Source organism: Lissotriton vulgaris, chromosome 7, assembly GCF_964263255.1.
Source record: "Lissotriton vulgaris chromosome 7, aLisVul1.2, whole genome shotgun sequence".
NCBI lineage: Eukaryota > Metazoa > Chordata > Amphibia > Caudata > Salamandridae > Lissotriton > Lissotriton vulgaris.
In genome coordinates, this window is record NC_141695.1 from 1164737116 (window position 1) to 1164750682 (window position 13567).

At 43.3% G+C, this 13567-nt stretch overlaps 1 protein-coding gene across 2 annotated transcripts in view; it reads left to right on the forward strand.

The window, feature by feature from the left end:
- Positions 1 to 13567, forward strand: part of RNF14 (ring finger protein 14) — a 146230-nt gene that overhangs the window by 23903 nt on the left and 108760 nt on the right. Inside the window, exon 2 of one of the 2 annotated variants that reach the window (XM_086931639.1) lies at positions 11402 to 11563. In XM_086931639.1, coding sequence (XP_086787765.1) covers positions 11410 to 11563 — 154 coding nt within the window. In that variant the 5' untranslated portion in view covers positions 11402 to 11409. Of the gene's footprint in view, positions 1 to 11387; positions 11564 to 13567 lie in introns of both variants that reach the window. The other variant, XM_086931640.1, reaches the window with a different exon arrangement.

Consider the following 13567-nt stretch of genomic DNA (forward strand, 5'->3'; position numbering starts at 1 on the left):
GTGGAAGCCAATTCAGGTCCCGAAAGTCCGGAGAGATGTGGTGGAATTTTTCTGTGCCAGTTAAGAGCCTAGCAGCGGAATTGAGGATAGCCCTGAGAGGAGCCGCCCTCCCTCTAGGCAGGCTGCAAAGTGTTGAACTACCATAGTCCAGCTTTGAGGTCACATGCTTGTACTGCCACCTCTAGGTCATGAGCATTGAGAAAGGGTTTGAGTTTCTTAAGTAAGCTGAGTTGGAAGCTCGCTCCTATGAGGGAACTGATGTGCTTCTGCATTTTCAGGCTTTTGTCTATAATGACCCCCAGAGAGGATGCCGAGTCCATGGGGTGCGGTCTACAGTTAAGCAGTCCGCTGATTCCACCAGTGGTCCAAGCAGAGCATTTAGCTTCAGGTGATTGTGTCAACCAGCTTTGAGTTTCCATCCTGACTGAGTTGAGGGACTGAATGTCTTCGGGGGAAGCTCTCCTCAGGTATAGTTGGGTATCGTCCGCATACATATGATAATAAATGCTGGATGTTTTTAGAATTTCTGTCAGAGGCTCCATGAGCAGGTTAAAGAGCGTGGGGGACAGTGCTGAACCTTGGGGGACCACCAAGGTGACCGGTACAGGATGGAACACGGATTGGTTCACCTTGAAGTTTTGGGATCTGTTCTGAAGGAACGCAGAGAACCAGTTTAATACAGGCCCAGACAGCCCCATCCTGTGTTCCAGGAGGTCAATTAGGTGATCATGTTTGACAGTATCAAATGCTGACGAAAGGTCCAGGAGGATCAATAGGCATGACTCATTGTGAACCAATATTCTCAGCGCATCATCCACAATGTGCGTTATTGCCAACTCTGTACTTTGGCCTAGGCTGAAACCAGATTGGCAGTGGTCTAGGAGTTGGAAATGGTCGATGTGATGACACAGTTGGGCGAGCACACATTTCTCCAGGAGTTTTGCCAAGGTGGGGATGTTAGTGATTGGGCGAAAGTTAAGAAGGTCCCTGGGAACAGCATTTGGTTTCTTTAGGATCTGTGTAACTTGACCTGCTTTAAGGCAATCCGGTAGGGCACCTTGCGGAAGTGAAGCATTGACGATCATGGTCCAGAGTGTTAGTAAGGAGGATCTCACTTCCGCAAAAAGGATCAATGGCAGAGGGTCATTGTGGTGATTGGAAGGTTTCAAAGTCAACAGCATTTTGCGAATAGTGGATTCATCCAAGGTTTGGAACAGACTCCACGATGCATTGTTTTTGGGGAGGAAGGCCTGTATAGGGTCAGTGATATTCAAGTCTGAGGGGCGAAGGGTGTTCAGCCGACCGTTCAAGAGGTGATCTCGGGCTGAGCGTAATTCAGTCTCGATCTTAGTACTCTTCTCAGTGAAGAGTACAACAAATTCTTCACAGTTCGGCAGTGTCCTTTGACACTGAGCCGAGAGGTTAGGATGATTGTTAGCTTGGGACTTGATGAGTTCTTTTTGGACAGTTTTTTGCTCGATCAAGTTGAGTTCTGAAGAAGGTGGCCTTCGAACCTCTGATCCGTTTATTGTATATGCTTCGGAAGTATCTCAAGTGGCAAAGATGTTCAAGAGAGGGATACGATCTCCACTTCCTTTCTGCAAGCCTTAAATTTTTTTTTGGGCATTAAGACTATCATTGACCCACGCTTTGGATAGTTTAGAGGACTTTTAAACTGAAGTGGTGCCACCAAGTCAAGTACATTCAGCATTGTGTGGTTATAGTGGGCCGTAAGGTCATGGACATCCTACATGTTCATAGGGGAAGGGGTAATATGTTATCACAAAGTGCTGACAGGTCTTGCGAGTCGATGTTCCGTAAACATTTTTTTAACAGTTTTGGGTTCTTAGGTTGGGATCTGCTTTCCTGGCCGATTCAAGGACGAGGAAGGTGAAGCAATAGTGGTCTGTCCAGTCAACTGGCTCCTTTGATATGCGTAGGGCTGTCACATATTTGGATACGGTTAAGGTCAAGTAGGAAGTATTTAAGGCTATTAACCACCACATCCTTTACATCATTCCAGTGGAGGTTGAAAGATCCCAGGAAGATCTGAGTGCAATGGAAATTCGCGGTGGCCGAAATAATGTCCATGATCCGTTCTGTGAAGAGAAGGTTGTCGCGAAGGGGCTGGTAAAACGTGTACAGTTTGCATGAATGATTATTACTCCCAATCACTTCAATACATGGGTATTCACAAGACAGCAGGAGGTTGGCCTGAATGACATTCACTGTTAGATCACTAGGATGTAGGCATGCGATGCCTCCCCCTTGACCAATCGTTCTGTCCAACCTAATGATATCAAAGTTGGATGGCATTAAAAGGTCCAGTATTGGGAGCGGCTGAGTCATTTAACCAGGTTTCCGTCAACTTTAAAAGGTCAAGATCCTGGACAAGGATGAGATCGGCAATATCCGCAGCGAGTTTACTAGCCGATCTGTAGTTAAGGAGTGCGCATTTGAGACTAACAGGGTGTGAGTTGGCGGAGGTAGGGTGGTGGCCACTATCGTGAGGTTGTTCTCATTTGAGGTTCTAGTGTTTGGTCTAGGTTTCCGGAAGGGATCATTGTGGATTGATTCAATTAGATACAAGTTTGATGTGGTGGAGGAAAGTGCCCGATCATATGAAAGTAGGAGAGAATGGATATCACTATCCGACATGGAGGCTCTACATCTGGAGGGGCGAGAGGGGTCATTAGGGTGCAGCGCGGAGGCCCACCTATGGGGTGTGTGAATGGTGTAGGTACGGTTCGCCTGAGATAGGGGGGAAGGGCACAGGGTATAACCGCAGACTGGGAGCGAGCATAGATGGAGATTGGTCATAATGGAGCGGCTTAGTCTGGAATTAACTGACAAATCCTCAGTGAAGTGTGATAGGGAGCAATAACCCAATTCACCTTCTGTTAATCAAGTGCTATGTCAACCCTGCCTCCCAGCAAAAAAAAAAACAAGCACTAAAAACACTGTCAACAAAAATAAATAATCTTTTAAACAAATATAACTCACACTACCCAGTTATTGTCGGGAACCTGAACACCCGGGAGTTGGGGAACCCGAAAATCTATCTTCCACCTCATACCGGCGCTGCTCCTCTGCAGCGTTTTTTTCACAATCAAAACTTGCTCTCTGCGGATGCTGTCAAAACGGCTGTAGACTCTTTCTGGTTTCCTTGCCCCACCTTCAGGGAAAAGTCTACAATTGACTATATCTTTATCTCCGAACACCTGGCTTCATATTTTAACAACATTGAAGTGGTTAACAGGGACGAGAGTGACCACAGGCTGCTAAGGGTAACCCTTCAGTTAAATGGGAAATCTGCAGTACAACTGGAAACATTGGGGCCTTAACTGGAGAAGAGCACCATGAAGTTCTTAGTAGAATAAAATGGACTACAAATCTTGAGCCAAAACATTTGAAGTGGATTACATACAAAGAGTCGAACTCCACAGTCGTATACACCATTACCCCCCTGGAGCACTGGAAAGCAATCCTAGAGGAACTAAAACTTGACCTAAGGGGTGGATCGGGAAACACCCAAGTGCAGGCCACCCACACTCATCGACTCCCTTCACAAATTCACCCAAGAGGACTTCACCCAACCAAAAGAAACTTCTTAAAGGCCTTGAAGGCAAGAAGAAAGGGAACCAAAAATCTGCAAACACAGGCAATAACAGTTCTAAGCGCGGAACATAGAAAGTCTGGGAGATACGAGCTAAGAAAATCGAGGCAGAATGGTTGAAAATATTCACCCCCCTCAAAGAAAGGGGGCATATCCAACTTTGGAAACTTATTAATCAACATAGTAATACCAGCCAGACAAAAGGGAATGGAGTGGCAGCCGAGGAATGGGTCAGACATGCAAAGCAGTTATACTGTAACCACCAGAACAAGTCCCACACTCACCCACAACAACCTTTCCCGGTAACATGCAAGGTCGACAAAACACCTAACATCACGGAGGCCGAGATAATCATCTAAATCAAAAAAATGAGGACAGACTGTGCCCCAGGACCCAATGGGATCCCTGCATCAGTGTTTAAGCATCACATGTATTCTGGGCAGTACAGCTCACACCACTCTTTAAGTACGCTTATGCTACTTCAACTGTCCTATTGTCATGGAAAGGCTCTATTCTTTTCCCCATTTATAAAATTGGGGACAGTACGAAACCAGAAAATTACCGTCTTATTGCTCTATTAGACATTGAAACGAAAGCGTACGCAAGAATCCTACTGAAAGAACTAGAAGCCTGGGCAAAAGACAACAACATCCTTCCCCTCTTTCAATCTGGTTTTAGGCCCGAAAGTTCCATCTTGGATAATATCCTAGTACTAGGTCATCTGTCACATCGAGCGACCCAGCCAGCACAATTAACCCTCTTTTGCTGCTTCGTGGACTACATACAGCACAACATTTGACCGGGTTGATCGAGGGAAGTTGTGGGAAAAACTTGACTCCTGAAGAATTCCCCCAACAGTTGCTAAAGGCAATAATTGCACTACATCAGGGGACCTGGGTCTGTATCAAGACCAGCCAAACCACGGTAACGGCCAAGGTGCCGACCAATAAGGCCTGAAACAAGGGTGTGTCCTCACCCCTCTTCTTTTTAATCTTCATACAGTAGACCTGGGAAAAGTCCTGGAAGGACAAGCTTACTAACACCAAAGCTGGGGAAAGTGCGGCTCCAAATCCTTCAGTATGCCGACAACATCGCAATAATGGATCAGACGCGGTCTGGCCTACAGAAAGCTATAAATGCCCTTCACAGGTACAATCAAAAGAACAACCTTTTGGTTAACCAGGAGAACCAAGATGCCTATTTTTGGGAAGTTTCACTGATAGCAAACCGCATGATGGCTCCTAGGCGATCTGCAAACCAAAACACGCATGAGTTATAAGTACTTGGGCGTCAGGCTATTGGAAGAGGCAATGCCAACAGCCCACCTGAAACATCTAAGAAGCAAAGGCCCGGCATTATTTTCAGTTTGTGACGCCTAAACCAGCGACTTCACAGTCCAACTTCAGAACCAATCCTGAAAGTTTTAAGAGCAAAACTTGTTCCCTCTCTTAACTATGGACATTCAGTCTTCCCCGGCTCCTTCAACAAGCTCTTCACGAACATCCAAATCTCTGCCTACAAAGAGGTTCTAGCTCTCCCACGACAGGCCAGGAGAGCTAGAGTAAGGCTGGAGCTGGGCCTCATTTGCCCGGATATCACCTGCTCAGGGGACTTATTAAAATACTATATTAGTACTTTGTATGCCTCTGCATCCTCATTGAAAACCCATATCAAAGCAATCTTTGAAGACAATGGCTCCCCACGGCAGGCACAGTTGGCAGCAGCTATAAGACTACTTGAAATAGAAGCCCAAAATGTGCACAATCTGGACTTCCCAGCAACAGCCTGGAAAAAGACAATGAACACACAGGTTAAAAGAATATCCTTCGGAGAAGACCAGGAGAGTGTACACCATCAATCCAATCTTTCCACACTGGATGTCTCTTACATCCTGGGAAAACCTCAGCCTTATTTTGAGCAAGCCCTGGCTTTTCTTGCCTGGAAAAGAATCACTTACATGAGACTTCTGGCACTGCCTATTACGTACTTTATCCTGGGTCCGGCAAGACAATTCAGTTGTCTGTTGTCTTTGCAGTTACCACCGTGAATCTTGGCTTCATCTGTTGTGTTGCTGCCCAAAGTTAGCCAGAGAAGGGCACCGCCTGGTACTCCCAATTTGCAGGTCTCACGGCTCCGGACAATGCAGAGAAGTTTCAGACTTGTACTTCTCGGCTAATACAACTCAAACAGTGGCCCGACTAGGGAAATTTACAGATTCAATCCGGGCCGCACTGACAGAAACTATCATGATACAAGACGTAACTAGTCAGCCACCCAGCCAGAACGACCAGGATCAAATAATTTTAAAAACATAACATCAGTCCTGTGTCTACAATAAACCCAGAGCCCTGCTTGGGGTTACAGTCATTACAAAGCTCAGGTTCACAAGGGAACAAAAAAGGCCAAGAACAGTGGACTAAGTAAGTTAACCCAGGTACCTGGTACCTGGCACCAAAACCAGGAAAATTCAGTTGTGTTAAACGGCCTGTCATCAAATTCAACATTATTTTATCGGGCACAGGGCCGACTTAAAAAGGCGCACAAACTGGGCCCCCAATTGCAGAAGCAATCCCTATGCACCAGCACTTCAGTTCCAGCCTGGACAATTGCTTTTAAGATTTTTAAGTTTTAAGCAAACTCAGTGGGTCTTTTTTAAATTCTCTTTCCTTTTTTCTTTTACAGCATTCTGTAATGATAGTATATTGTAATGGTTTGAATTAATTGAACAATAAAGTATAATACAAATAATAGTGATCTTCTTCGGGATCGGTTTGCAACCCGATTTAGAGGCAAACCTGCAGATACCTTCACAGGCACGTAACATCTTTAGCCTGTTGTTCTTAATGTGTTTATTCCATGTTCCGTTAGTGGTAAAAACAATGCCAAGATAGGAAATTGACGTAACACTTTCTATAGGTGTGCCATTGATGTCATGAATTTGTGATTTACATTCTTCCTCTTCACAGATTATTTTATAGGTTTTCGTTAGATTAAATGTAAGTTTCCTGTCCTCAATGAATGTACATAAGTTGTTTCAGGCCATTAGCAGCATACTCAAAGGATGATCAAAACGGTAGATATGTGTTTTGTAATGCTCATATGTTGCACCCAAGTATTTAGGAGGAAAGGTAAATACCTAAGTAGCAAGACATCCTGAATTAGTGGCATGCCTGGTCCTGGCAGTGTGTAAGTGAAGAATAAAGAAGTCCAATAGTGTTATATGATGGTGGTAACCAGCAAATGGTTAAAAAGGTTTCCCATTGCTAAGCAGAGATGTTTACATAGGCATACACAATTGTGCTTACCCCTAGTAGAGGACATGTGTAGAACAAGACCGGTGCCATGAAGAATCCAGGGATTGCCGGCCGGGAAGGGCAGTAGACCACAATTGGTCCGATGGTGTATCTCAATCGGTAGAGAACCTCCACCAACCGAACAGTGTAGTCAGAATCACCTTCACTGTCTTCTGAGATAGAGAGCGCAACACACATTTATCTTCTATTTAGAGTGTGGGTATGAAACTGAGGCTGTGAACATTACAATCCAGCAGCTATGCGGTGAACCACCGGATGTCAAAGGACCGTCTGATGGATCTTCTCACTTAAAGAGAGTGTAATATGGAGGCCAGAAGGGCATCCAATGTAGGCTGAAGGGTGTTCATTACTATTTCATGAAAGGAAATGGCAAAAACATATTTCATAACAGTTTATAGTCCAGAAACATAACTTGCTCTTAGCCTAAGAAAAATGAAGTTAAATGGACAAACATTCTGTGCATGTAGAGTTCTGTGCCAGAACATGTAACGGCTAAACAGCTCGATAAAGCGTTATCAGAAATGTGGCTATACATCTTAGACCCGTGTCTTGGCCACAAACCCGCACCATTCTTCAGCAGTGTGCAAACCATTGCCAATGGAATTGCATTTGTTTATCCATTTGCATTCCAGAATTTGAAGAATCAATGTTAGATTGCCACTTCTCTGTAGTATCTGCACTGTCTCTATCACTTGCCATGTGATGTCAGCCGAGGTATGTTCCATCTCTTGGAAGTGGTGGACCAATGGTGCAGTTGTTTATTCCAGATCTGACCTTGCTCTGGCGTTGAACGATACGAACTCTAACCTATAGAATAGTTTGTCCGATGCATAATTTTTGACGGAGACACCAGAGTCAGTAGACTACATTAGTGGTATTACAGTTCGCAAATTGCTTTAGCTCCACGTCTATATTATTGTGTACACATCTTTTCGTACTCTTTGTAAACTAGCAGCCTACACACTTTCCACAGTGATGGTGTCCCTTTATAGGTTCAAGGTCCTCAGCTGTGTTACAGTTTTGTGGCTTGTATTTTTGTCATCGGAGGTTGCTTTGACTATATGGTCCCTAATTTATCTACCTCCATTAAAGGCAGATCGGGGAAGTTCAAGGGATTCTTCCATGCTTTTGAATATGTACCAATGGTTTTATAATGATGAAGATGACTTAATGGGCAAGTGACAGAACATGGTAATACAAACAAGTTTATTATTGGATTTCTTGTCCTTAGTTTCAAAAGTTGTTCCAGAGGGTAGTGCCAAGCCCTTTTGACAAGTTTGAGCGGATTACCTCTGTCTATCAGTCGGTTTTCTAGAACACAGCTTCCTTAAAGTAGTCTGCCCTAAGTGTACAGTTACAGCGTATTCTTAGGAATTGTCCAGAAGGTAACCCGTTTATTAGGGTACGAGGGTGGAAGCTATTGCAAGTCAAAATAGCATTCCTTTCTGTGGCTTTTCAACAGTAATGTAATTAATCACCCTTTGTCATGTTTGATCTTTAAGTCAAGGAAGGCTACCTCTTCATTATTATGATATCAGGGAAACTTCATATTGCTTTGTGCCTAGTGGAATTTTGTGACAAACTGGAGGAGGGGCGTGGTCATCCTTTTAATCCACAATCTGTGTCTGAAAGAGCAGCTTTTCATGCAAAGTTTCTGGAGGACTATTCTATGACCATGGAAGCACTATGAGCTCTGCACGCAACCAATGCCAAGTGCATCTTATAATATGTAAATAAAGGATAACGCGATGAAGAAGACTTGTGTTGGAGAAAGCAATGAGTGATGCTATGCTGAATTGATCTCTGATGAAATAATTGTATGGATGAAATGCATTGACTGGGCTGATACATTGATATTGAAAAGAAGACAATTAAATGGAACAAAAAGATATAGAATTTTTACAATGGTCTGGAATTACAAATTATTGGGATGGACAGCTTGTGAATAAATAAACGTCAGGAACTGTTAACAGACCAATGAATCTTAACCCCTTTGCCGCAGCACAAATTTCGCCACGGGGGGTTAGGGTGAGCACAGCGCTGCTGTGCTCATGACGGAATCACGCCGTCATGAGTCACGGGCGGCGTGTGCTCATGGCGGCGTGGTTGAGTCACGGCCCGCCCGCTCATTAATTCGCCCACACAGGCGGGGATTTTATGCCGCTTGGGCAGAGCTGCAGGCGCATGACGGAACCACGCCATCATGAGCACACTACGCCCATGGCTCATGACGAAGTGGTTCCGTCATGCGCACGCAGGGGGTTAATGTGATTAAATGACGGATAATGAGAAATAAAACTCCTTAAGTAGTTTGTGAATTCCGAGAAAGTAGTAAACTTACTACCAAGTGTAAGTTTACCTTTTTTAATCGGGCCCAACGTGTACATCAACCTTCTCCTTTGGAGATATTACTTTTGTTGTTATTGGAAGTACATTAAATTGGGTATTTGTCCTTTTAATGTGTGTATGGTGCACTCAAACCTGTCCCAATGTTGTTTTTACTCATTGCACTGAGTGTCTCCCATTTTACTTCAACAGTTTCACTGGGGTGAGCTGTGCCGCAGCACTTCCCTTTTCCAATGCGTATATTCTGCAGTATGCTTAGTTTACTCATAGTGATTATGCTCCATGAACAAACCTACTCAATGTTTATAATGGCATATCTTTCTTGTGAAATCATGCTCCCATCAACCAACCTGATAATCTGTTGTACACCACTACAGTTGTCCTCACTGACAACTCAAGTTGTAGTGTAGTTCCTATTTTCCCAATAGGCTCTGCGCATTGGAATAACATAAACAATAGTTTAGACGTAGGACTGAGGTCGACTAGGTCTCTATTGAATTTGTTAGACTTAATTTAGGTTTGCCAGCTAGCTCAGAGGTCACTAGAAACTTTCTCGAAAGGAACAGGGAGGAGTGAACTTTCCTGATTAGACAAGAAGGGATTCAGCTTCTGACAACCGCATAAACATGACAACTTTGCTCCCCCAGAATAAGGAGTATATCTCCAGAGTCGTGTGAAAACAATAGATAGCTATGTCACTCAGTCAATCGTGCATACTTAGTTTCACCAGAGTGCAGAGAAATAGAGAGACAGGCGTTTTCAATAAAAGGTGTTTTTTATTGAGCAGTCTTCTTTCTCATGCAAGAGAAATGAATTGCCACAATTGCAATACTTGTTATAAAGTAAAGTGCGTACAGTAAAAGGAGTATTATGAAATAATACTGTAAAAGCATTGATATGGTTTCTGAGCCATATGATACTTAAAAGGTATAAAATATATACAGTTACATACAATGATAAAAGTTTGACTAAACGTACACAACTGGTGCTTCTAAGATACGCCTACCCCGATGTACCTAACCTAAGCCTAGTACGTGGGAAGGAGTACATGAGCTGCAGTTTAAGTTAAGTTAGTTTTTGCCAAGAATCTGACTCAAGAATTCTCTAAGGATCTAATCAGCTCGGTACCTTGGTTTTAGAATGAAGGAGGTCTTGTATCTCGCTCTCAGGACTCGATCTCCCAGTGACCCGCAAGGGTGACTGGAAACACTGGAGCCTGATTTTCTCGGCAGGAGAAAAAGACAGCGTCTTTCTCAGTGCGTCAAAATGGGAGGGACGGCTTCCTTCGGCACTCGCATCAGCTGGGCTTCGGATAAGTAGATAGCCGCTCTGCTCCACACCACCCTGTGTTGCTTAAGGTAAACGCTGGTATATTTATACCTGAAAGGTGCCGTGTTTGACGTAAGTTTGGTCATAAGACGTCAATAAAACATGTCACTAGGAACTGGCCGTTCTTTCAGTGCTCGCAGGAGTTCTAGGACAAATCAAAACAAAAGCATGGGGAATTCCCAGGTTGCTGGAGGTTTGGTTTGTTGAAAGAACTCGTTGTACTTTCTAGGAGTCTAAGGAAGTAGCCTTGCCGTATTTGGTTAGCATTGGCTATTATTAAATATGGATTTGATTCTTATGCCTTTATAAGGGTATGATTTGTTATAAGCACATAAGGGCATAAATCGGGATTATTTAATTAGGGTCCTAGATATGATCACAACAAAGTCAAATCTCAAAATGCACATTCTTACTCACTAATACGCTCTCTCTCTCTCTCTCATCAGTTTTAAATGAAAACATGGGGGAATTTGATGAGAAGAGACTAAGAGAAACAGGAGTGGCTTGACTTGTCATTACAAGATTCAGAGACATGGTTGCCAAAAGTATATGTAACAGTGACTTTAAAAAATTTGGTATTTTGCTCTCAGACAGGAAAGCTATGCTATTCTCAAGTTCCATGCTGATCGCGACCTCCTCTTGCATTGTATATCCGGCTGACACATCCAGTTAAAACTGCTGTTAAAGCTTGCAGAAAATATAACAGTCGCAGCAGCGCTCTCTTTACTATTTAGACTTAAGGCAAGGACTCCATTTTGCTGTCAGGTGTAAAAAAAATATAGTTGTTCTTTTATAGGTACATCGATGTCTACTGCAGACCATGAAGCCCAGGAAGATGAACTGCTGGCATTGGCCAGCATTTATGATGAAGATGAGTTCAAGAGAGCTGAGTCTGCACAAGGTGGGGAGATAAGAGTTTGTCTGGATTTACCTGAAAACTTTAGAATATGTGTAAAAGGTGAGTCTGACTGTTTACATTTGCCCTGTGTTCTTAAGATATGGTATATCAGTGTTTTGTCTATACTAGAGAGAAAGTATTTCAATGCGAAGTATGTAAGAGATTCAAGGACAGAAATATCAACCTACATCTAAATGAATTCCAGAATATCAACTGTCATCAACATTTATGTATTTACTATTTTAACTACACATCCACTTACGTTGATGTTATAGGGCAACTCAATATATGTGCAGGCCAATATTAAAAAGTCATTATAAAGAAACAATGGTCCTGGGCCAATTATTCAAGGAAGAGTTAGATTAACATAATTATCAACTTATTTGAGCTTACATTAATCAGCTCACAAACGTCTGTAAATCGTGAAAATAATTACAACAAACATATGTTGAGAAAAACCACTAAGTATTATTACAATATATTTATTTAGTCATTTAAAGGAAAAATCATTAGAGGGTCAAGAAGGTAGGAGAATGTTCTAGGGAACGTGTAAGAAAATGTGCTCAAGTGTATATATAGGAGTCAAGAGAGCTCAAAGTGTGTAGAAAAGTATAGGGCATATATTTACAAGTCTATACAGAACTGATTCCAATAAATAGTTAGATGCAACCTGGCCACATGCAAATTATTCATTTGAATTATATTTTCTAAAGTTGTAAGGAGTGCTTCCTTAAGGCTGTAAACGGGGGTAATGGGGAAGGGGAAATTGGTCCAGGTGCGATAGGGGGTAGCGTTGACGTTTCGATCCGGCTTATCGGCAACCAAGGGACTTTAATACCTCAGCAATGCAGATCTTCCTCAGGACAAGGGGACAGGTGAAGTGTCCCATATCAATCTTGCAATGCTCTATTGGAGTCCAAAACCTGGTTATACCAATGCCCGTAAAGTGGCAAGGGCCAACGAAGGACAAATCCCATTATTCAGTAGATATAAACCTTGACGGTGGTGCCCAGACCATCCATGAAACGTAATATTCAGGCCTGTATGTGTGGCAAGAGTTGGCTGAATGAATCAGGCAAAATGAGGCATAGCGTATTTTATACGACTGGAGACGATCTGATCGATGTCCTTACTCCATCGCGTTAACATTTCAGCAGTGTTAGAAAAATAGAGGTAATAAAACCCTTCTTGACAGCATCTTCCTACACAAACAGATACATTTTTGCAGAGTACTAAGTCATAGCTGAAGCGATTTCCACTCCAAGCTTATGCCAGGACCCAAGTAATATGCAGCACAATTATCAAACAGTAGTACTTTACCATACATTTAGAATCGGCAAAAGGGATCTTCGGGTCTCTGGTGTCTCATTCAATGGCACAAGCCTCAGGATCCCATTTACTTTCTCCCCCTATGTTACTTTACCACGCTCTCAGCAGCTTCTTTTTTCTTTTAAATGAGCCAGCTACATTAATGGGAACAAAGGCAGCTTCTGGGCCTGAGTTGATATGCCCACTTCGTCCTCTGTTAGTTGATCAATTCACTGAAAAAGAAATCGTCCTAGCAATTCAAGCCCAAAAACTGCGCCAAGCTGCCAGACCAGACAAACTTCCAAAAGACATCTATCGGAATTGCTTAAACTTATGGGCACCTGTATTAACTAGGTCGTTCAATAATGTTTGGCCCAAGCCCTTAACTCACTCCAGACCGTGAAAGCGCAGGGGCCCAATGGATCCCAGTGGCAATATATAAGAGGCAAGCTAACGTAATTGACCCCCTAAGACGGATGTTCCTCAAAGTGCTAAAAGTGGGGAGGCTCCCGCCTGATCAGCGAGAGGCCACGATTGTGGTCATCCACAAGGGTGAGAAACCGGTTGACCAATGCTCGTCTTATTGACCTATCTCGCTCCTCAATGTGGAGGCAAAGGTATTGGCTAAAGCCTTTGCGGCGAGACTGCTCTCGGTTCAGCCAGACCTGATACATGTTGATCAGTCGGGTTTCATGCCTCACAGGAGCACTCGGCACAATTTACGACGGCTTTACGGAGTTCTGTACATGACGGAAG